The sequence below is a fragment of the Anolis carolinensis genome, chromosome 1 (genome assembly GCF_035594765.1).
Source record: "Anolis carolinensis isolate JA03-04 chromosome 1, rAnoCar3.1.pri, whole genome shotgun sequence".
Classification (NCBI taxonomy): Eukaryota; Metazoa; Chordata; class Lepidosauria; order Squamata; family Dactyloidae; genus Anolis; species Anolis carolinensis.
In genome coordinates this window covers 142,521,215-142,547,197 of record NC_085841.1, presented here as the reverse complement: position 1 = coordinate 142,547,197, position 25,983 = coordinate 142,521,215, and the positions used below count along the sequence as shown (strand labels likewise).

The window sequence follows — 25,983 nt, the reverse complement described above, 5'->3', positions numbered from 1 at the left end:
AAAGCCTCATTTTGAGCTAAGCCTCCATCATGTACCACCATCAGATTTCATTCTGCATCTCTGCGAAATCTGTTTTTTGCAAACAAAAAGACAACAACAAGCATCATTCTGAAAACAAAGACGAATGTTGGTAATCTTATAGAATCATAGAATAATAGAATAGTAGAGTTGGAAGAGACCTCATGGGCCATCCAGTCCAACCCCCTGCCAAGAAGCAGGAAATCGCATTCAAAGCACCACCGACAGATGGCCATCCAGCCTCTGCTTAAAAGCCTCCAAAGAAGGAGCCTCCATCACAGTCCAGGGCAGAGAGTTCCACTGCCGAACAGCCCTCACAGTCAGGAAGTTCTTCCTGATGTTCAGGTGGAATCTCCTTTCCTGTAGTTTAAAGCCACTGGTCCGCATCCTAGTCTCCAGGGCAGCAGAAAACAAGCTTGCTCCCTCCTCCCTATGACTTCCACTCACATATTTGTACATGGCTATCATGTCTCCTCTTAGCCTTCTCTTCTGCAGGCTAAACATGCCCAGTTCTTTAAGCCGCTCCTCATAGGGCTTGTTCTCCAGACCTTTGATCATTTTAGTTGCCCTCCTCTGGATACATTCCAGCTTGTCAACATCTCCCTTCAACTGCGGTGCCCAGAATTGGACACAGTATTCCAGGTGTGGTCTGACCAAGGCAGAATAGAGGGGGAGCATGACTTCCCTGGATCTAGACACTATACTCCTATTGATGCAGGTCAAAATCCCATTGGCTTTTTTCGCTGCCACATCACATTGTTGGCTCATGTTTAACTTGTTGTCCACAAGGACTACAAGATCTTTTTCACATGTACTGCTGTCCAGCCAGGCGTCCCCCATTCTGTATCTTTGCATTCCATTTTTTCTGCTGAAATGAAGTATCTTGCATTTATGCCTGTTGAACTTCATTTTGTTAGTTTTGGCCCATCTCTCTAGTCTGTTAAGATGGTTTTGAATTCTGCTCCTTTCTTCTGGAGTGTTGGCTATCCCTCCCAGTTTGGTGTCATCTGCAAACTTGATTATCATGCCTTCTAACCCTTCATCTAAGTTGTTAATAAAGATGTTAAACAGAACCGGGCCTAGGACGGAGCCCTGCGGCACTCCACTCGTGACTTCTTTCCAAGATGAAGACGACGCACTGGTGAGCACCCTTTGGGTTTGTTTGCTTAGCCAATTATAGACCCACCTAACCGTAGTTTTGTCTAGCCCACATTTTACTAATTTGTTTGCCAGAAGGTCGTAAGGGACTTTGTCAAAGGCCTTACTGGAATCTAGGTACGCTACATCCACGGCATTCCCTGTATTGACACAACCCGTAACTCTACTGAAAAAAGAGATCAGATTAGTCTGGCATGACTTGTTTTTGGTAAATCCGTGTTGACTATTAGCAATGACCGCATTTGTTTCTAAGTGTTTGCAGACCACTTCCTTAATGATCTTTTCCAGAATCTTGCCTGGTATCGACATGAGGCTGACCGGACGGTAATTGTTTGGGTTGTTCTTTTTTCCCTTCCTGAAGATAGGGACCACATTTGCCCTCCTCCAATCTTCTGGGAGTTCTCCTGTTCTCCAAAAACTCTTGAAGATAATTGCCAGTGGTTCTGAAATAACCTCAGCTAATTCCTTCAATACTCTTGGATGTAGCTGATCTGGCTTGAATTCATTTAGAGCGGCCAGGTGTTCCTGGACTTGTTTCCATATTTGGGGTTGGATTTCCCTGAATCCTTCGTCCATTTCATTTTGCTGGGGTTGAAGATGGCTTTCTTTTTGTGAGAAGACCGAGGCAAAGAAGGCATTAAGCAATTCTGCCTTTTCCCTGTCCCGTCGCCATCACCCCATCTTCTCCTCGCAGAGGCTTAAATTAGAATCTTAAATGCTTCTCAGATGGTTTTGTTGTTTTAAGCCTCACTACTGCCATCCCATAAAACAGTGGTTCTCAACCTGTGGGTCCCCAGATGTCTTGGCCTTCAACTCCCAGAAACCCTAACAGCTGGTAAACTGGCTGGGATTTCTGGGAGTTTTAGGACAAAACACTTGGGAATCCACAGGTTGAGAAACACTGACATAGCACATCATGAGGTGTGCTTCGATGTGAGTGCAATAGCTAATGCCAATGCTATATAGTGAGTCTTTGGTATCCACCGCACTTTGGTTCCAGCGCCGCCCTCCCCTTGGCTGCATGGATACCAAAATCTATGAATGCTTATGTTCCAGTATATACAACAGTGCAATAAAATGGTGTCCCTTAAATGAAATGGCAAAATCAAGGGTTGTATTTTTTTAAAAATGACTGTGAATGGTTGAATCTAGAGATACAGAACCCATGGATCTGGTGGGCCAACTCTTCCATGTATAGGAAATGTTATATAACATACAGAACTTTCTGGGTTATAGCTCCTACAGTTAGGAGCTAGTTTGGCCAGCACTTTCCCCAAACTCCAATAGCACATTATTACTATTATTATAGATTCTGGTACCAGGTAAGTAAAACCCGTACCAGGTAAGTTATGGAGAAAAACAGTGAATCAGAAAAAACTTAGGGTGAGGATAGGTAGCCTGAAATCCTTTACTTTTACCTAACGTCATACTATACTCTGTAGGATTTGCCCTTGAACAAGTATGCACAGGTTTGCACTGTCAAGTGAATAGATTTCTGCACTTCCACCTCTTCAAATGAGAGTAATTAGCATGTGGAAGACTAGTCTTCAAAGAACAGGGAGGGAGCTCCCTGACCTCTACCAGCCAGTTACACAAATGGGACACCCATCTGAGAAACAAAATCTGCATTACAAAGGTAACCAAGCTATTACAGCTTCAAATTTTGCATCCATTTCAAAAAGATGGAGACATAGGTAGGAGCAAATTTACACTACTTGCTAAGGAACAGCTGCAGTCATAGTAGTAGAAGTAGTATAATAAATCACCTGTTTTGGAAGTGGCAAGGAAAGTACACCTGTGTTTATTCCAACAGCTTGAGATGCCTACATTCAGCAGAGAAAATCTTTTAGCTCTAAGGAAGTAGTGATGAAAAAAACTTTCCTGCTAAGTTTCTAAAAGTTAGGCAGCTATAAAAGGCACAGAATGACTGCCAGGAAAACACCTGGCATCTGTAATGAAGAATGGACTGGATGGAAAAACAACTTCAGTTCTCTGGCTTTTAGCTGGATGCAAACTTAAACAATAACCAAAACCAAAACCAATTGAATAATTAGCAATGTGTGAAAATAACCAACACAAATGGCAACAACAATGTTTGTTCAACCCAGGACTTGGGAGTTAAAATTAGATAAATCAAACAAGTTGAACTAACAAAAAGAAGACCAGTTGAACACTTGGCACTGTGACATTCCAGTTGAGAACAAACTGTTTTGCAGGTGTAGTGTGTTTGTTAGTTTGTTTGGTTCTAGATCTCAGAGTAAGGAGAACACACAACAAGTTTACCAGTCTGTCCAATGATGATCTGAGAAACAGTCACTCTGGGCTCATGATAAATATAGTAGGGTATTAGTCAAAACCTCAACCCCCAAAAACTGAGTCAACTCATCCAAGGGTCAATGTAAGTACCTTAAATCTTATTAAAAAGGGAATCATCCTCTTCTCTGAACAGAATGGCAAAAGGCAAGTTTAGTCTGTCCGAGAAGACCCTACCAGGTGCCACTTCTGTCCTTTTTGAATGCCTGAGTGGGGAAATGGTGGCAGTGGACATGGGGTGGCATTGATGCTTTATCCTCTCTACAAAATGACCCTTGACAGATCTACATCAAAATCCATAATTTGATCCCAAAACCTGCCCTCAATTTATACATGAGGTTGACTTATGCAGTCTTCAAGATGTCCCAACCTCCTGAATAAGTAATTGAAAATAATCACTTATTAAAACAAAGGCTCCCAGGTAACAACTGGCTCAGTTTTCAAGCCCTCTTCTTTGGCATGTCTTTAGAAAGAGAATGACAAAACATGTATCTATGTCGAGAAAAAGGTGTTTAACTATATATGAAATGCTTGTTCCCTATACACCACAGTGCTATAAAAGTTATAGTGATAGCTTAACAAGAAGGGTTCAGTGGTGATTTGCATTCAGAAAGCCCAGGTTCTATCTACTCCAGTGGTGTCCAATCTTTGGTCTGTTGGGTGTTTTGGACTTCAGCTCCCGGGATTCCTGGTCATTGGACAAGCTGTTATGGGCATACTGTATTTGTTCCCAGAGAAATCTGCTCTAATTGTGTTAAAACTTGTTGTCCTTAAATCCCTTTGGATTAGTGGAGTATATTCTGTGTGAAAAAGTGCTTGGGAATTCCAAATCACCCAAGTAGTAATTAGTCCGCGAGTCCTTTGTTACAACAGATCCAGCAGCTACCAGTTTGTTTCTGAGAAAAATTCAAAGTGTTTGTTATGACCTATAAAACTCTACATAATTTGGGACCAAGATGTATTCCTTCACAATTCTGAGAAGTAAATCCCAATGAATAGAATATGCTTTTATAAGAATCCCTCAGACTATCTCTAAACTGAGAAGACATGACATCCACTTGTCAAAAGCACATGTGTTAAAAGCACAAGTGTCTTGCTAAACACAATATGGAAATTCTAGGAAGAGCTATTCCTTATTTGTAACGAGAACATCTACAAAAATATAATTAGAGACTAACATGCAAAGAGCAGGAAACACAAAATTACTTTCTGAAGGAGGAACTGCACATTCTTCTAAGCCTGTCAGTGCTTCTCTTTTGCAAGCTGAGGGCCAGAAGGAGACAATTTCCACAGTGGATTGTAGGATAAAGCAGCTAATTTTTCACTTGGCCATTACTTTCATAATTTCCCCACTCTAAATGTTTGTTGTTGTTGTTGCTGCTGCTGCTGCTGCTGCTGCTGCTGTTTAGTGCACAATGCAGGCTGATGTTTGAACAGAAAACTGACAAGGAAAGAAGCTTAGGAAGAGAATCATAAAGGGAAAACTTATGGATTTTGGAAATTACATTTCAAAGTACTGAGTCCTATATCTTCTTATGAGGCATCTAATTTAGGGTACATCTACACTGTAGAATTAAGGAAGTTCAACACCACTTTAATTGCCATGGCTCATTGCTGTGGAATCCTGGGATTTGTTGTTTGGCGAGGCACCAGCATTTTTTGGCAGAGAAGCTAAAGACCTTGTCAAAGTAAAACTCTCAGGATTCCATAGTATTGAGCCATGGCAGTTAAAGTGCTGACAAACTGCATTCATTTCACAGTGCAGATGCCCCCCTACAGAGACAAAAGCATAGCTGGCTGCTGAAGACAAGGGGCTGAGGCAGAACACATACTTTTGGCCTTGAGATAACAGTCTTCATTTGGCAAGAAAGATGCATAGACTCAAGCTAGTAAACTGTTTCTTAGGATTATTTTTTTAATGTAGGCTTTGCTGCCAAGTCCTCTGCAGAAAGAAAAATCCTGCTGATTTCTTAATATGGTGATCAGAGGAACACCAGCCAGGTGAATGAAAGACCTTCTAGCAGTGTTGGATTCTCTGAGAGCTTCATGGTGCCAAATGGGGAAAATACAATCTATGCCAAATAGCCCAATTTATCTGATGGACAGGCAGGGAAAATCCACTTTCTACTTATGCAAAAGACAAGTGGAGCATGACATTCAAGTTAGATTTAGAAACCATGCAGTTTGCTTGTGTAATTAACGGCTAGATGCCAAATGATAGAAGAGGGATTGCCATTTAAAGAAAGCATCACTTTATAATACCATAGTCTTTGAGTTTGCCCTGGGTGTTTTCAGATTCTCAGTTCTGATCAAAAGAATTGTCTCCCTTTTGACCCTCATGTTGGCACTGGGGACAATGAAGGTACTGTATGAACATCAAAGCCAAATGCTCCAAGCAACCTTCCCACAGGGTGACAAAGTGTTCACATTCCTCAATTTAATGACCAAAGAGTAAAATGTAAGAATCAATTGTCACTTAGGACTTAATCAAGGTTACCTCTGTCATGGTGAGAAATATATGTATAATGGGGAAAGAGATGGAAAACCAATTATAATGTGGGTTGATGTGAGTTTTCCAGGCTGTATGGCCATGTTCCAGAAGCATTCTCTCCTGACATTTCACCCACATCTATGGAAGCATCCTAAGAGGATGCGAGGTCTGTTGGAAACTAGGTTCTAAATATTGAAAGGTCACCACTAAGGTTTTTTTTTTTTACCATACTTTGCTAACTTTTTATGCGTACACAACCCTTTACCCTTTAAATATCTACTCCTAACTGTACACAAATTAAACATTATCTTTTGAATGAAAAACATTCTAAATTGGAAAAACAAACTAAACAATGAAGGTAACCTTCCTTGTTTAGTTTTTTTACAATATACCTCACAACCTCTGAGGATGCCTGCCATAGATGTGGGCGAAATGTCAGGAGAGAATGCTTCTGGAACATTGCCATAAACCCAGAAAACACACAGCAACCCTGTGATTCTGGCCATGAAAGCCTTTAACAACACAATAAATAAATAGTCAATGAATCCACTAAGGCTTGGAAAGGCATCTATGATGGGACTAGATAAGATATTTACATGCAAAGACTTTGCTAACTTTTTATGCGTACACAACCCTTTACCCTTTAAATATCTACTCCTAACTGTACACAAATTAAACATTATCTTTTGAATGAAAAACATTCTAAATTGGAAAAACAAACTAAACAATGAAGGTAACCTTCCTTGTTTAGTTTTTTTACAATATACCTCACAACCTCTGAGGATGCCTGCCATAGATGTGGGCGAAATGTCAGGAGAGAATGCTTCTGGAACATTGCCATAAACCCAGAAAACACACAGCAACCCTGTGATTCTGGCCATGAAAGCCTTTAACAACACAATAAATAAATAGTCAATGAATCCACTAAGGCTTGGAAAGGCATCTATGATGGGACTAGATAAGATATTTACATGCAAAGACCAACATTAGAATTATCTGAGAAGACTTTCAGGAGGATCAGCAGACAGGGCAGCTACATAGAGAGACAGGGATCTAATCCCAATATATCTTTAGGTTGACTGGGGAAAAGCCAAGATAAGGGCCTAAACATGTCCAGAAACCTGACAAATATTACATACCATAGATGGGGGACTTATATGGTACAGGGAAAAATGAGATCTATTAGGCTGGCACTGGTGATATCCTGGCAATGACATGGCTGAGACATAAGTCTTTGCTACAAATCAGAGAAGCTACAGACAGGATAACTGTGCAAGAATCTCCCGCCTATCCAGTCTACATGAGGACTTCCATCAAATCACTGCAAAGTTCAGCAATGACTTACACAGGCCGTCATCACAGATAACGTATGCAACTTTTGTATACATGTGCTACTTTTCTCTGGGAATGAATTCATATATTAAGCCATCTGCCAAGAGGGGGAGGAATCAAGCGATGTATGTGAAATCGCTAGTGAGAGAAGCCACAGATGAGAGTGTTTTCCAGCTTCAGCTTAGAGAGGTCCAGCACATTCTCCAAGGGATGAGGTCATGTAGCTATCTAGAAACTGGAGCAGAGGCAGAACGGAAAATCTCTCTCTCTCTTTTTAGTGTAGTTTTCTGTTGGGAGCTATTGCCGCCTACATTCCAAATGCTGCACTAACTAGAGCCTGGTTTCCAAATATGACTTAATCTGTAAAGATTCACCCAGGCTGGAACATCTATTTCCAAAGAGACTGGATCCCAAAAAGACATATTGTTCTGCTGTAGCTTACCGGAAGCAGAAACTCATGCTTGCTGCTGCTAATATTGGCTCTTCTTCCTCAGACACTATCCCCTTTTGGGGCAGAAAACAAAGATGATCACATAAGCAGAGCAGAGAAAGACATTAACTAGTGGTTTTCATGGAACAGCCAAGCTATTTGGGGATACAATTATTGTAAAGGTGCAGAGAACATACTGTACCGGAATGTCTAAAAGGATAAAGAGATCCTGGCTTTAATTTTTTCCTATAAAAAGTTAGAAATTATTTTATACTGTAAGGCATGCCAATGGATACAATTTTAAAATGGGTTATTTTTGGACGAACAAAAATAGTCTTACTGGTTGCAGTCCTGGGAGAGTTCTTCAACAAGTACTGCAAAACCACAAGTTTGGTAGATTACAATTTTTTTAAGTCAAAAGGAGAAAAATGAACTGCATTATATGGTCAATTAAGACTTATATAATGCAGGTTGAACTGCATTGAACTGGATTATATGAGGGATTCGAACTCTGGTTTCCAAAGTCATAAGGTACTGGTCAAGCCACTACACCACCATTGACTCTTGGAGCCTAAAGCAAATCTCCCTATCAAAATGATTTTGGAAGAGCTTAAACTAAAAACAGATGATGATCAGCTCTTAAGTAACATGGGGATGGGGAGGAATAAGCAGACTTTTGCTCTTCCAGAAATAAGGGTAGAGTCTTTCCTTGTGAGGGACAAGGGTGAATGAAACACTCTATTTATGTGTATCTGAGTGGTCTTTTAATTCACTGTGTAAAACTCTCTGAAAAGCACATTTTAATCAAAATATTGAATCCAAGTAGTTACAAAGACTATGCATTCTCCCTGCCTGTTTATGTGATTTCCCCGAGTCCTCTGATTGTTTTAAAATTTTAACCAGGTAAAGGTAAAAAGAAGAAATGTGTTAGAGTATTTCAAAGACATTCTCTTTCTATGTGCCTTTATTTTGTAAACAATAACCGCTGTATTTGCCATGACATTTTTTCGGGAAAAAATGCCAGCCCTGCTCACCTATAGAAACTGCCCAAAACATTTTTGTTTCACAGCAAACTGTGCAAGGAGTTCATGACACAAGGTCAGTCTTGTGCAAGTGACAGCCACAGCTACATGTCACTGCCCACAGCTGCTCCCACACTGGAGATACTCACAAAGTGCCAGTATTTTAGAAACATGACTGGTGCTGAAATTATTTGCTCATCCCACTGTCTTCAAAGGGCAAGACAGAAACCAATGAGGAAGTATGGATACATAACAGTTTGCTTTTGTTTATATGATCCTGGGGTTACCCAAATACAACTTCACTTCCCATTCCAAATGATTTATGATTTAAGATTAATTGCATGGATTACACTTGGATTACACTCAGTCCCAAAAATCAGACGGCAGTGGCATTGTCAGATGCGGCCAGTTCTTCTGAAGAACTCCTGTAGAAAGTACCTCTGGGAATTGCTATCAACTGAGGCTAAAGGAGTCTACACAAAAATGGAGTTTCAATAATGATGTTGAGGAAGTGGTAACAGTACATGGAGAGCTTGTCTATTTAAAGACCTTTTGTACACTGCCTACTTATTTTTTATCCTTCAAAGGAATCATCTAGCACAAACCTGATGAATTACACTCAGTTCATTTTATATTATCACTTTAGGCTTGAAACAAATACAATGGCACACTGCACCTGTTCAATACAAAGCAAAACAGCGTAAGAGCATTACTGGTCTATCCAGATGTCTGTCTACCATATGATTTTTTTTTGTGTGTGTCAGGAGTGACTTGAGAAACTGCAAGTCGCTTCTGGAGTGAGAGAATTGGCCATCTGCAAGGACGTTGCCCAGGGAATGCCTGGATGTTTTGATGTTTTAACCATCCTCATGTCCCTGCATGGAGCTGGAGCTGATAGAGGGAGTTCATCCGTGCTCTCCCTGGGTGGGATTCGAACCTGGCAGCTTGCAGATCAGCAGCCCAACCTTCAAGTCACAAGGCTTTAACCCACTACACCACCGAGGGCTCCTACCATATGATGACCTCTCCCACAAATTGCATCCAAGTATCCCTTAACCAGGCTGAGCTACCGACAGACACAATGTTGAGAACTTGTAACTGGAAGTGCATCCTCACTATTGAATGAATGCAGTTTGATATGCCATGATGGCTCAATACTATGGAGTCCAGGGTGTTGTAGTTTTACAAGGTCTTTAGCCTTCTCTGCTAAAGAGTGCTGGTGCCACCCCAGGATTCCATATCATTGAACCATGTCAGTCGAAGTAATGCACTCTCAGTTTCCTTTTTCTTTCCCATATCCTTTCACTTCTGGGCTGTGTAGGGACTTTCTGTGCTTTTAAAATGTTAGCTGTACAAGCCACTCTGGATATACAGCTACCAGTTCAAAATGGCTATGTACAGACAGGTCCATCCATCAACACACAGCCCTCTGCAAAGGGCTGAGTGAGGACCCTTCCACACAGCTGAATAAAATCCCACATTATTTGCTTTGAACTGAAATATATGGTAGTGTGGACTCAGACAACCCAGTTGTAAGCAGATAATGTGAGATTTTCTGCTTTGTTATTCTGGGTTATATGATTGTGTGGAAGTTTATCAAGAAACCTTCTCTACTCATGGAAGTTCTATATATAATTTACAGCCTAGCTTTAGCTCCTACTTTTCCTTACTTGCTGATCAAACACAAATCATTCAAATTGCTTTATGCCAGCTCTCTATTTTGAGGGTCAAATATGGTCCCAACCCTGACCCATCAAGAAAGTGCTCACCAAAGCTTGTAAAGGTTTCCTTAACTTGTTCAAAATAGTACATTTTCTCCTTATAATTCAAGACTATACACCTGAGGTCTAGTGCCTAAAAAGAATGCAATTAACAAAACCAACTGCGCAACTTTTTTCAAAAAAAGAGAAGCAGTGGGAATGGGAAAGTACGGTAGATTGCCCAAAACCATTAGTGAATCAGCAGTCTAATGAAAAAGAAAAACACAGTATAACTTTTTCAAAATTAAAGTCGGACATGTTTTTCTGGCCGGCTCCTGCACATTTTATTTGGCACACAGAAATATATCAGGTGTATTTATAGCATTTGGTTCATCCTAATGCTAGGATTTTGCTATGTGTCTGCTTATGAAGGCCATTAGAAACCTGATACAAAAAGGTGAGGGCGTAGGCAACCTTTTTATTCATTTCTTCTTGTAATTTTTCTCTCTGCTCTTGATTTCCCCTATACTGTAACATATAGCTGCTAACATTGTTCTGAGAAGCTGGGAGTCCATTCTGTATCTCAATAGATCATGAAACAACCTTTGTAGAATTTCCTTCTTAAAGACAGAAGCGAAAGCATTTCCAACTTATATCCACATCTGTTTTTAAAAAATCCCTCCTGTTGCTATCACCAATTAAAAGAGAAACCCTGGCTAGACACTTCTTTAAAAAGCAAGTTAAAAAGGTGGTGATGCATTTGTTTCAAGTGATAAAGAGAAACTATAAGACCTATATATCCCCCCTAAGGTGAAGTGTGCTACAAAGAATGAATGGCAGGAACTCAGAAGAAAATGAGAGTTTTAAAGGACATGAAAGGGCAAACACCAGTAATAGAAATTTATATAATTAGCAGTGAAGGATTGCTAGGGGGAAAAGAAACCAGATTCCTATGGCAGAACAAGATTTGAAATAGCTTGGGGTGACCCCGTGACATTAACGAAATATGTCCCAAATGTACATCAAGATGAAAAAGACATAAGCCTTCGGCTACTCATCTCAAGGGGATTTTATTCAGACAGGCTTACTAGAGGACTGTACATTATGACATTCAACAGAAAACACAACCTAACGCAGGTTTACTTAGCAGCAAGCCCTTCTGAGAACAATGAGACATAGTTCCAATAATCAGACATAGTTCCAAGGATCCACACAGGACTGCTGCCTCCATAACAATTCAGATATTAATGTTCACAGTATCACGTATCCCAGGCATGATGTAACATTGAGAACAAAGGCCAATGTAACTCTTAAACTCATTTAAGACAATGGGATGAAACATGTCTAAATATGTGGTGTATTCAGGCCATTATTCAGCTATGATATCACTGCTGTTGTTAATGTCTTTGCCTACTCTCAGAGTAATGTACGTAATTTGGAAGTTCAAACATAGAGGCTGGAAATCACTACTGCCTTGTTTTCTGTGAGATTTTGTGTGTGCTTTCAAGTTGTTTCTAGGGAAGCACCTCCACGGTAGAAGTAATACAGCCTAATACTACTTTAATTGTCCTGGCTCTATGCTATGAAATCATGGGAGCTGCACTTCTCCAAGGCATTTAGCCTTCTCTGCTAAAGAATTTTGATACTTTATCAAATGACAAGTGAAGTCCCTGGTGGCGCAATGGGTTAAACTCTTGTGTTGACAGGACTACAGACTGAGAGGTCGGCAGTTTGAATCCAGGTAGACTCTCTCTATCAGCTCCAGCTCCCCATGCAGGAACATAAGAAAAGCCTCTCACAGGATGGTAAGACATCCGGGCGTCCTCTTGGCAACGTCCTTGCAGACAGCCAATTCTCTCACACAAGAAGCAACTTGCAGTCTCTCAAGTCACTCCTGACACAATTTTTTTTTTACAAATCCCACAATTATATAGCATTGAGCCATGGCAGTTAACGTGATGTCAAACTGCATTAATTCTACAGTGCAAATGCACCTGAAGTTCACACTCAAACCATTATATCACACTTGCTGGGTGTGCACTGAATTCTCAGCCTACTATTCTTGCTATTAGTCTCTTTGTGTAAAACAAGGCTCAGGATAAAAGCCCAAGGCTCTTACTGCAGTACATGTCAGCATACTTGAGGATATCATTTTTTTCAATCCTCCCTGCCCTCCATCTATCCATCTCACTTTCCCTTTGGCAAAGAATGAGTGTTCTTGGTTGATCTGTGTGGGTTTCCTGCTTGCTGTTTCAAGGAAGGCTGGCTTTAAAACACATACCAAGAATAGCATATGAGCCTATCCATGCGGCAGAGTGAAGAGGGAGTGGGGAGCAGTCATCCTCAGCAGGCATTTGGATCTGGTGACCAGAGCAGTCTTCAGAGAAGACACAAAAGCCTGCTGTGATGTTTTTGTGACCTTCAGGAGGTGGGATTCAATATAAAGAGTTCCTCCCGCATTTATTCTTACAAAATTCTCCCTGCTTCCTAGGCTAATTTTAGACACTCATCAGGCATTTTGGTGGACACCAAACTTCAGGGAAAGGCCAAAACCTGAATATCCTCTACTAGTGAACTCTGAGAGAATAGGGGCTTATCATTCACATAATCATAGAGCCCTAAAAGCTGATGAGTTCAAAGGGGGATGGTTGCTGCAAGCTTAATCCCTTCCCCAATGTAGGGCAACGAGAACACAAGACAGAAAACTATCTACAGCCCCCCCCCCCCCCCCAACACACACACACACTTGAAAGGCCAATTGGGGAAACCTATACAACCTTGGCCCTTCTGAAATACACAATAGCTTCATCTCATTAAAATCTGAGAACCAACAAAGAACCAAGCAGACATAACATTTTATTTGAGAACACAGAAATGCTGGACCACTCTAACAACCCCCATGTCAGACTATACAGAGAAGCCATTGAAATCCACAAGCATGGATCCACAAGCAAGAGGAAACCATGAAAATGAACAAAATCTGGCTACCAGTATTTTAAAAAAAAACTCACTAAAATCAAGACAGTAAATAAAGAACAATACTCTGAAAACTGGGGAATCCTAGACATGAAACAATCAGGGCCAGCTAACACCTCCCAACAAAGGATTCCCCCAGGCAAGAAGAAGCCAAGCTTTGAAGCTGCAAGGCTTTTCAATGCTAATAAAAGTGATTATTTGCAACATTCACAATTGCCTCCAACAGACAAAAGTTCTTTCTACCACTTTGGACCTATATAAACCTCCCTTGCCTAGTTTCCAATATACCTCACAACCTCTGAGGATGCCTGCCATAGATGTGGGTGAAACGTCAGGAGAGAATGCTTCTGGAACATGGCCATACAGCCCGAAAAACTCACAGCAACCCAGTGATTCCAGCCATGAAAGCCATTGACAATACATTCAACAACAAAAATTTCCCAGCTTTATAAAAATCTCTCTCCCATGTCTAAATCTACCAAAAGCCTCTTAAATAACTCTCCCAAGGCTGCCTCTCTCTGTCCTGCTAGCCCTCCCCAAAGGCACAACAGACCTTCAAGGCCAAGCGCTGTCAGATTTCGGCCTGCTTTTTTTCCCCTTCTCCTGCAGAAAATCTGTCCGTGGGAAAGATTAAACTACGAGACTGCTCTCCCTGCCACTGCCTGAGTTCAGGCGATGCCAAAGCTGCTCGAGTATTAAAGCCATGGAGGTTGTAGATGCTGGCTGCATTCTCCACCTCTTTTGTAGATCTCTAAAATCCCTTTCCAACTGTGGCTACAGGGTGGAAGGACTGAGCAGGAAGTACCCATGCCAAAATCATTTCATTAAAAAGGAATGCAATGCCAGGAGAGATGCTAAGTGTAGCTATGCCAAAAAGATCACAGGGGGGAGGTCCAAAATCAGTTCATACACTGTGAGTACATACACATTTGCATCTATAGACTCAAAAGGAGGGATTCAGCTCTCCATTGTGGGATGAAATACTTGTCTGTTTCACATACAGTGGGTGATTTAGGTCCCTTCCACACAGCTGAATAAAATCCCACATTATCTGCTTTGAACTGGAATATAGGGCAATGTGGACTCAGATAACCCAGTTCAAAGCAGATATTGTGAGATTTTCTGCCTTGATATTCTGGGTTATATGGCTGTTTGAAAGGACCCTTAGACAGACACACAAACACATACACCTCCCATACGATTCAAATTTTTCCACAGCCTTGCATGTTTCTCTCTCTTTCTTCCTAACATTCCGGCAAGAAATGTATGGGTCAGTCCAAATTTCAAGCTACTCAGGCAAGCCTACAATCCTATGCACACTTACCTGGAAGAAAGCCTTACTCATCAGCCATCCACGTACAGGAACGATGCTGTTAATATGCTTAACTGCACAGGGAGATTGTCATATTTTTATACACACCCACACAGCTTCAAGGCCAGTTCACACCTCTCTATGATTAACCATTACTGGGGGAAGGTGTTGGGTTTTTGTATTTTTACTTGTTTCTCTTATGCTTTTTTCTGAACAAGACTCATGCTGTTAAAGAAAGATCTGTAAGGGGCTTCCAATCAAGCTTCCGTTCCCAATTTCCCTGGCATCTCTCCAACCCTTTATAGCTCCACAAAGCATACCAAGAATATCCTGGCCATTGAGATCTGTGGAGGTTATGTCCAGGACTCTATGGATACCAAAATCCATGGATACTGAAGTTCCACATACTAGTGTTCTTCTATTTGAAGACACCATCAATTGCACACTAATTTCATTACCACTCTGGGGGATTGGGGGGGGGGGGGTGGCGGCACACAAACACTATGCCCCTGTGGTTCTAAAAACATAGCCTGTTCTCAAAATGTTTTTTGTTTTTTTATTTTGGGTGGGAGGGTCTTAGAATGGAAGAAATGCAGTATATAAAGATATAGCCAAAGGGTGACCCTTATATCATCCATGGATGCTCACATTCCACATATTTAAAGGCGTAGTAGAATTGTGTGCTTTAAATCATTTGTACCAAGGTGGCGCAATGGGTTAAACCCTTGGACCAGCTGAACTGCTGACCTGAAGGTTGCCGATTCGAATCCATGAGACAAAGTGAGCTTCTGTCTGTCAGCTCTAGCTTGCGGGGACAAGAGAGAAGATTCCCTGCAGGATGGTAACACATCCATCTCTGTAGACGGCCAATTTTCTTACACCAGAAGCGACTTACAGTATTTTCTCAGGCCGCTTCTGACAAGATTAAAAACAAAATCATCTGTGGGTGCTCAGGTTCCAACACTGTAATAAAATGGTGCCCTTAATGGTAGAATCTAAGTTTGATCTTGGAAGTTTTTTTAAATATTCAAGCCATGGTTTGTAGAATCTGTGAATGTAGCATCTGTGGATATTGAGGGTTCTTGTCTAGTGTGCTACAGAACATGTGGCACACTGGACAAGAACAACCCTTAGTCCCCCATTTCCACCCCTTTCAATCTCACTTTGCAGCCACAGAATCACAGAATCATAGAGTTGGAAGAGACCTCATGGGCCATCCAGTCCAACCCTCTGCAAGAAGCAGGAAATCGCATTCAAAGCACCCCCGACAGATGGCCATCCAGCCTCTGCTTAAAAGCCTCCAAAGAAGGAGCCTCCACCACACTCTGGGGCAGAGGGTTCCACTGCTGAACAGCTCTCACAGTTAGGAAGTTCTTCCTGATGTTCAGGTGGAATCTCCTTTCCTGTAGTTTAAAGCCACTGGTCCGCATCCTAGTCTCCAGGGCAGCAGAAAACAAGATTGCTCCCACCTCCCTATGACTTCCCCTCACATATTTATACATGGCCATCATGTCTCCTCTCAGCCTTCTCTTCTGCAGGCTAAACATGCCCAACTCTTTAAGCTGCTCCTCATACGGCTTGTTCCCCAGACCCTTGATCATTCTTGTCGCCCTCCTGTGCACACTTTCCAGCTTGTCAACATCTCCCTTCAGCTGCGGTGCCCAGAATTGGACACAGTATTCCAGGTGTGGTCTGACCAAAGCAGAATAGAGGAGGAGCATGACTTTCCTGGATCTAGACACTATACTCCTATTGATGCAGGTCAAAATCCCATTGGCTTTTTTCGCTGCCACATCACATTGTTGGCTCATGTTTAACCACGAGGACTCCAAGATCTTTTTCACATTTACTGCTGTCGAGCCAGGCGTCCCCCATTCTGTATCTTTGCATTTCATTTTTTCTGCCTAAGCGAATTATCTTGCATTTGTCCCTGTTGAACTTCATTTTGTTAGTTTTGGCCCATCTCTCTAGTCTGTTAAGATCGTTTTGAATTCTGTTCCTGTCTTTTGGAGTGTTAGCTATCCCTCTCAGTTTGGTGTCGTCTGCAACTTGATGATCTGATGATCGTGCCTTCTAACCCTTTCAGGCATGTATTTCAGGCATGGGTAAACTTTGGCCCTCCAAGTGTTTTGGATTTCCCACAATTCCTAATAGCCTATCAGCTGTTAGGAACTGTGGGAGCTGAAGACCAAAACACCTTGAGGGACTAATTTTGCCCATGCCTGAAATACACTGTAAAATGGATGCGATGTGGCACTCCTTTAACTGCCATGGCTCAATGCTATGGGATCGAGGGAGCTGGAGTTTGGTGAGGGGCCAGCACTCTTGGGCAGATAAGGCTAAAAGCCTTGTGAAGTGCTTACTCCCCATGGGCCCTTCCTGACAGGCCCTATATCCCAGGATCTGATCCCAGGTTTTCTGCTTTAAACTGAAGTATAAACTGGACACAGCATATTATTTGAAAATACAGAAATGCTGGACCACTCTAACAACCACTGTGTCATACTGCACAGAGAAGCCATTGACATCCACAAGCATGTGAACCATTTCAACAGAAAGGAGGAAACCGTGAAAATGAACAATATCTGGCTCTCAGTGTTTAAAAAAGCTCTAAAATCAGGACAGTAAATAAAAAACAACATTTTAAAAAGGGAATTCCAAAAATAAAACAATCAGGGCCAGCTAACACCCCCCCCAACACCCAGTCTTTGAAGCTGCAAGGCCATTCAATGCTAATCGAGGTCTATCTGGAAGGGCCCTAAAGCAGGTATGGGCAAGCTTAGGCCCTCCATGTGTTTTGGACTTCAACACCCACAATTCCTAACAGCCTACCAGCTGTTAGGAATTGTGGGAGTTGAAGTCCAAAACACCTGGAGGGCCCAAGCTTGCCCACACCTGGTGTAGATGTATGTATGTACAGTAGTCTCACTTATCCAACATAAACGGGCGGCAGAATGTTGGATAATCGAATATGTTGGATAATAAGGAGGGATTAAGGAAAAGCCTATTAAACATCAAATTAGGTTATGGTTTTACAAATTATGCACCAAAACATCATGTTATACAACAAATTTGACAGAAAAAGTAGTTCAATACGCAGTAATGCTATGTAGTAATTACTGTATTTACGAATTTAGCACCAAAATATCACGATGTATTGAAAACATTGACTACAAAAATGCGTTGGAGAATCCAGAACGTTGGATAAGCGAGTGTTGGATAAGTGAGACTCTACTGTATATGTATGTATGTATGTATGTCTGTCTGTCTGCAGTGGTAACTAACCAGTGCACACCTTGGCATCGCATTGCCATTGCAAAGGGCATGATGTGGTCAGTGGAGACCCGTATAAGGTTCCATGTAATTCTCAACGCAGCGTCCATCCAGCCAGACGCTTCCACCTCAAGATGTGTGTGTGTGTGTGTGCCGTTGGGGGTTGCCAAGCCTGTCAGCGAGACAAAGGGGGCTGCGGAAGGCGCCTTACCCTCCTCGTCCTCCCTCCCGAGGCCGCCTCGTCTCCTTCTTCCTCTCCTCCTCCTCTTCCTCGCTCCTTGCATGGACCGGGCGCCGCTTCTCCTCAGTCTCCGGCGGAGCTCCTCCAGGATGCCTTCAGCCTGGGTCGCATGGTGGAGCCGCCTCCGCCTCCTCAGCCTCCTCCTCGCCGCCCTCCGCCCGCCTTCCTTCTCCCTCCTTGCCAAGGCGAAGTCGGCTCTCCGCGCCAGGGCGCTGGCTTCTTCTCTGGCCGCCCCTCGCTGCCCGTTCCCCCTTCCTTCCCTCCTTCCTTCCTTCCTTCCTTCCTTCCTTCCTCCGCCTCAAAAAGGGGAGGCGGCGGGAAAGGGAATTGCTATGCGACGCGCCAAGGCGCCATTAAGCGAGGCTTCTCGAAGCGACCCCTGCCGGCCCAGCGGGGCAATGGCCTGCTTTAGGCCTCACCGCCGCCGCGCCTGTGTTTGGGACTTCAACTCCCAGAACCTCTCCTCATTAGCCAAGGCGACAGAGGCTTCTGGGAGTTGAAGTCCCAAGACCTGGAGAAGCAACGTGTAGGAAGCACTGCTTTAATCTTCTATACACTTATTATCTATCTATCTGGACAATTTGACAGTTTCAACAGAAAGGAGGAAATCATGAAAATGAACAAAATCTGGCAACCAGTATTTTTTTTAAAAAAACTCTAAAATCAGAACAGTAAACAAGGAACAACATTCTGAAAACAGAGGAACGAATTCCAGACATGAATCAATCAGGGCCAGCTAACACCTCCGAACGAAAGATTCCGCCAGGCAAGAAGAAGCCAGGATATTAATTAATAACCAGGCCATTAATGCTAATCAAGATGATTAATTACAACATTCACACTGGCCTGCAACAGACAAGAGTTCTTTCTCTCACCCTGGACCTTCCACAGATATATAAACCTCCCTTGCTTAGTTTTCCAATATACCTCATAACATCTGAGGATGCCTGCCATAGATGTGGGCGAAACGTCAGGAGATAATGCTCCTGGAAAATGACCATACAGCCTGGAAAACACACAACAACCCTATCTATCTATACAGTAACGGTAAGAACAGACCATGGAACAACAGACTGATTTAAGATTGAGAAAAGAGTACTGGGGGGTGACTGCCCTTGGCATATGAGAGTTGTAGTTCACCCTTATCTAGAGAGCCCAGAACCCAGCCAAGGGCAGATCTGGACCAAACTTGGCACTCAGACCCAACATGGGCAACTGTGCATACTGGCCTAGTTTGGGGAGGATTGACCCGCAATTCTGGGAATTGTAGTTCACCCACATTGTTATGTATTTTCTAACGGGAACATTCATAAAAACTGAAATCAAAGACTGACGTTTTTCTAATAAATTAACTACATGATATTACCTAACACCCCAAAACAAACAATGCCTTTTTCAAATAACCCGGGCACCACCGGGTACCCAAGCTAATAATGTAATAAATATGCAAAACACAAGAATGGCCATCAGATTGAATAAAATCAACTTATATCCCCATACCAAAAAAAGGGAAACGCTAAAGGATACTCAAACTTTCGTACAGTGGCATTTATTTCACATGCCAGTAAGGTAATGCTCAAGATCCTACAAGGCAGATTCCAGCAATACATAGAGCAAGATTTTCCAGATGTCCAATCTGGGTTTAGAAATGGCAGATGAACGAGAGACCAAATTGCCAATATCCGCTGGATAGTGGAGGCAGCCAGGGAGTTTCAGGAAAATATCTATTTCTTCTTTATTGACTATTCTAAAGCCTTCGACTCTGTGGATCATAATAAACTGTGGCATGTTCTTGATGGCATGGGAATACCAAGTCACCTTGTCTGTCTCCTAACAGACTAGAGAGATGGGCCAAAACTAACAAAATGAAGTTCAACAGGGACAAATGCAAGATACTTCACTTCAGCAGAATGCAAGATACTTCACTTCGGCAGAAAAAATGGAATGCAAAGATACAGAATGGGGGACGATGCCTGGCTCAAGAGCAGTACATGTGAAAAAGACCTTGGAATCTCCATGGACAACAAGTTAAACATGAGCCAACAATGTGATGCGGCTGCTAAAAAAGCCAACGGGATTCTGGCCTGCATAAATAGGGGTATAGTGTCTAGATCCAGGGAAGTCATGCTCCCCCTCTATTCTGCCTTGGTCAGACCACACCTGGAATACTGTGTCCAATTCTGGGCACCGCAGTTGAAGGGAGATGTTGACAAGCTGGAAAGTGTGCAGAGGAGGGCGACAAGAATGATCAAGGGTCTGGAGAACAAGCCGTATGAGGAGCGGCTTAAAGAGTTGGGCATGTTTAGCCTGCAGAAGAGAAGGCTGAGAGGAGACATGATAGCCATGTACAAATATGTGAGGGGAAGTCATAGGGAGGAGGGAGCAAGCTTGTTTTCTGCTGCCCTGCAGACTAGGACACGGAACAATGGCTTCTAACTACAGGAAAGGAGATTCCACCTGAACACCAGGAAGAACTTCCTCACTGTGAGAGCTGTTTGGAAGTGGACTGGGTTGGACTGGATGGCCCATGAGGTCTCTTCCAACTCTACTATTCTATGATTCCTGAGAAATCTGTATAAAAACCAAGTAGCCACAGTAAGAACAGACCACGGAACAACAGACTGGTTCAAGATTGGGAAAGGAGTACGGCAGGCTGCATACTTTCACCCTCCCTATTCAATTTGTACGCAGAACACATCATGCAACATGCGGGGCTTGACGAATCCAAGGCTGGAGTTAAAATTGCTGGAAGAAACATTAACAACCTTAGCTATGCAGATGATACCACTCTGATGGCTGAAAGCGAGGAGGAGCTGAGGAGCCTTATCACCAAGGTGAAAGAAGAAAGTGCAAAAGCTGGGCTGCAGTTAAACATCAAGAAAACCAAGATTATGGCAACCAGGCTGATTGATAACTGGCAAAGAGAGGGAGAAAACGTGAAGGCAGTGACAGACTTTATATTTCTAGGTGAGAAGATCACTGCAGATGCAGACTGCAGCCAGGAAATCAGAAGACGTCTACTTCTTGGGAGGAGAGCAATGGCCAACCTCGATAAAACAGTGAAAAGCAGAGACATCACACTGGCAATGAAGGTCCGCATAGTTAAAGCAATAGTATTCCCCATAGTAACCTATGGATGTGAGAGCTGGACCATAAGGAAGACTGAGCAAAGGAAGATAGATGCTTTGGTGCTGGAGGAAAATTCTGAGAGTGCCTTGGACCACAAGAAGATCCAACCAATTCATCCTCCAGGAAATAATACCTGGCTGCTCACTGGAGGGAATGATATTAGAGGCAACTAGCTGTGCCCAGCCACGCGTTGCTGTGGCAAAGTGGTGGTGGTATTGGTTAAAAATTGTTGTGGAATTTTTATTTGATGTAATTTGTATTTTTAAATTAATTTTATTGTAACTTATCTTTTTATTTATTATATTGTATTATTTTCTTGTATTATTTTTAGTTATTTTCTGTTATTATAGTATTTTATTATATTAATTTTAGTGTTTTTTATTTTTTAGTGTTTTTATTATTATTGTATTATTTGTATTTATTTTATTTTTTATTCTTTTTTATTTGTGTTTTTATTATTTTATTATTTGTATGTATTATATTTTATTATTTGATTATATTATTTTTATTTCTTTTTTATTATATTATTGTATTTTATTTTTATGGGTTTTTTTGTATTAATTTTATTATTTTTGTTTGTGTTTGTATTGGGTTGCTATGAGTTCTGTGGTCTGCCTGGTCATGTTTGAAATGTATTCTCTACTGATGTTTCGCCTGCGTGTATGGGAGGCATCCTCAGAGGTTGTGAAATGTGTTGTAATGAAAGCAAGTGGGGTTTATATATCTGTGGAATGACCAGGGTGAAAGAATGAACTGTTGTCTGCTTTAGGCAAGTGTGAATGTTGGAACAGGCAATTTCGCCTGGGATCTACGAATTAGTCTCCTGTTTTTAACACTGTATCCTGCTTGTTGATTTTAATGATTGTTTTTATTGATGCTGATGTTTTTTACTGGGATAATTGTTTTATTGCTTTGTTACTGTTTTGTTTGTTTTATTGGGCCTGGCCCCATGTAAGCCGCCCCAAGTCCCTTCGGGGAGATGGGGCGGGGTATAAAAATAAAGTTATTATTAATAGCCTTGTAGCTTCAAAGCCTGGATAGTTCCTGCCTGCCTGGAATGAACAAAATGTGGCTCCCAGTGTTAAAAAAAATGTGAAATCAGGACAGTTAACTAAAGAACAGCACTGAGCAATCAGGAAATTCCAGACATGATGTACTGAGGGCCAGCTAACATCTCCCAACAAAGGATTCCTCTCCGAAGCAGGAAGTAGACAGGCCTTGAAGGTGCAAGGGCATTCAGTGGTAATCAATAGGCTTGTCCGATCGATGGAAAAAATGTTTCAATTCTCGTTTCTAAAGTAGGGGGTGCCGGCTCTGCGATGTAGAAATTATTTCTAAATGTTTCACCCAAAATTTTTGGATATTTCTGAAAATTCGTAATGTTTCTAAAATGTTTCTAAAATGGCGGACGCGCATGCGCAATCGCCAAAAAACAGGAAACCGGGGGGGGACTTTTCTGGGGGTCTCCTGCCCTCATTTCTTGAGCTATCCTCATCAAATTTGGTACAGTGGGAGAACACATTCCACACTCTTTGCTCAACAAATTGCAGAATGTTTCCTGTCTCCTATGATTTTTGGTGAATTTTCATAACTTTTTATAATACACTATTTTTCAATATTTGAAGAAACCTGTTCCTGGTTTGAAAGTCTTATTTCCTGTTCTATTGGGTTCTTATCACTGTAAAAGTCCCTCTTCTACTTGTGTAGACTTTGGATTAGAAATGCAGCACACGTCAAGCAATGCCTTGACAGGATTGACAACGTCCTTTGGAAACTATAAATTGCCTTTGAACCTTTTGATCAATGGTGCCACTGGCTGACCTTGTGATTGCAAAAATGAAACTCTGGCTGAGGACTTTGGATTAGAAATGCAGCACACGCCAAGCAATGCCTTGACAGAATTGGCAACGTCCTTTGGAAACTATAAATTGCTGTGGACCCTCTATTGAATCAAATCAATGTCTGACTTTGTGATTGCAGAAATAAAACTCAGCCCAAGGCTTGGGAATAGAAATGGAGCGTGAGGGAAGCAATGCCTTGGCGGGTGCCCCACGTCCTTTGGAAACTATTTCTTCCAATGTACCCTTTAGGTTTGAAAACAATGTGTGTCTTTGTAATTGATGCAATAACACTCAGCCCGGGGGCTTGGGATTATAAATGAAGCGTGAGGGAAGTTCAGCGCTTACAGATATGCTTAGAAAACTATAATTTTCAAGCTCCCTCCTTTTAAGGCTTGGAAAGAAAGGCTTATGGGGTGATTGCTTTATTCCAAAAAAGGAAAAATAGAAAGGCAAAAGGTCTACCTCAGGAGAAGGAACCAACCCAAAGCTCAGCACTAGCAGGGAGGGACGCAGACTCCTTTGGAAAAAAAAATTCCCAACATCCACAGCAAGGACTCTGCCCCAAGCCAATTTCCCCCCAACACAATATCTAAGCAAAGCAGCAACAACCCTCTACCCCCAGTCACTTTGCCCTCTCAGCTTCACGGCGTGCGCGAACCACCCTCTCTCCTCGGTATCCCAACCCAGAATGGCTTGGCTCCGTGCGGAGGCGATTTTTATAGCGATTCTACACGTGGACGCGGAGGACGCTAGCCCCCACCTTTTTTAGCCATCGTGGAAGACTCTGATTGGCAGGGAGCGGGAGCCATGTTAGGCTGCGCTAGGCTCCCGTTCATGTTAGGTTGCAAAAACAAAAAATAAATAAATAATAATATTTTAAAAATATTAAAAAAATTTTGGAGGAAAAAAATTAACGAAAATTTTAAGACACAATTACAGAATGGGCCAACGATTGATTGTATTACATTGCCAGTTGCGCCCAGGGAAAACGTTTCAATACTCGTGTCAAAAAACGGTAACAATACGAAATAATTACGGTAGGAGAATTTTTACGAACATATGGACAACCCATATATGTTTTTTACGAACATATGGACAACATATGGGCAAGTGGAACATTCACAGTCGCCTCAGACAGATAAGAGTTGTCCCATCCTGGATATCATTGCTGAGATAGAAATAAACATCCCACTTGTCTGTTTTCAAACAAATCTCATAATCTTTGAGGATGCCTGGCATAGACATGTATGGCAGTTTGGTAGCAGATAGGGTCGTGAGGGAATGTGATGTTTAATAGGCTTTTCCTGATTCCCTTCTTATTATCCAACATATTCAGTTATCCAATGTTCTGCCGGGGTGTTTATGTTGGATAAGTGAGACTCTACTGTATATTTATAATCTTATATTATCTGCTTAGAACTGGATTATATTGAGGCTCCTTCTATACAGCTGAATAAAATGCACACTGAAGTGCATTATATGGCAATGTGGACTCAAGATAATCCAGTTCAAAGCAGATAATATAAGATTATAAATGGGTTATATAGCTGTGTGGAAGGGCCTTGAGTCTACACTGCCATATAATCCAGTTCAAATAAGATAATTTGTATTTTATAGGCAGTGTGGAAGAGGCCTGAGGCCTAACTGTGCCTGTCCCCTGGGCTGAGTAGGTTGCTAGGAGACCAAGTGGGCGGAGCTTAGCCTTCTAACTGGCAGCAATTGGCTAAAAACAATTATTCCTCTCCCTCCAATTAGGACTTGATTTTTCTTTTCTTTCTGTTGTCGGAACGTAGGGGCAAGGATGGTGGATTGTGCTGCCAAATTTCTAGGTTCTGGGGCTTGTACTTTTGTTGTTTAGTGGGAGGGACGGACACCATTACTCATTTATATATATATAGAAGATGAAGTATTTTGGCCACATCATGAGGAGACAGGAAAGCTTGGAGAAGAGAATGATGTAGGGGAAAATGGAAGGAAAAAGGAAGAGAGGCTGACCAAGGGCGAGATGGAGGGATGGTATCCTTGAAGTGACTGGCTTGACCTTGAAGGAACTGGGGGTGTCAACGGCCAACAGAGAGCTCTGGCGTGGACTGGTCCATGAGATCACGAAGAGTCAGAAGTGACTGAATGAATAAACAACAAATCTATCTATAGACATAATAAAAGTGAAAAATGTATATGTGTGTATGTTTTGGAGGTGTCCGCTTACACAGACAGCCTCCCGCCTCCACAAACAGCTTTAACCCACAGTGCTGGGGAGCCACCAAAAGCACTCCCTCCAAGGACATTGTAAGTTACAGTGAGCGCCACATTCCAGAGTTGTTGTGGAATTTGCATGACTCCCCCCCATGCCCCTCCCTTAACCCTTTCCTATTCTATGGCGCACAGCAAATTGAGGAACTGATCATCAACTGAACAGAGATTGGGGGGACTGACTCAACAGGATGGAAGTTGTAGTTCGCCCTGCATCAAGACCAGGGCCGGCCGGAGATATTTTTTGATGTGAAGCGGGGGTGCTGAAAAGCGCCCCCGCCACCGGCCCCGCCTCCCGCGCCCTGGCCCCGCCCAGCATGCCCTGGCCCCGCCTCCCACGCTGCGTGGGAGGCGGGGCCAGGGCGAATAGTGAGGGGGGTGGGGCCAGAGTTGGCCCCGCCCCCCGCCAAGCGTGCCCTGGCCCCGCCTCCCACGCAGCGTGGGAGGCGGGGCCAGGGCACGCTGGGCGGGGGGGCGGCGCCAGAGTTGGCCCC

At 42.5% G+C, this 25,983-nt stretch overlaps 1 protein-coding gene across 1 annotated transcript in view; it reads right to left on the bottom strand.

Annotated features, from left to right (window-relative positions):
- The window catches only part of rnf144a (ring finger protein 144A), a 64,489-nt gene extending 45,861 nt beyond the window's left edge, over window positions 1-18,628 (bottom strand). The window contains exon 1 of the mRNA XM_008117806.3: window positions 18,237-18,628. Within this exon, the coding sequence (XP_008116013.1) occupies window positions 18,237-18,309 (73 nt within the window). The 5' untranslated portion in view covers window positions 18,310-18,628. The remainder of the gene's footprint in view (window positions 1-18,236) is intronic.
- Window positions 18,629-25,983: the final 7,355 nt, after the last annotated feature.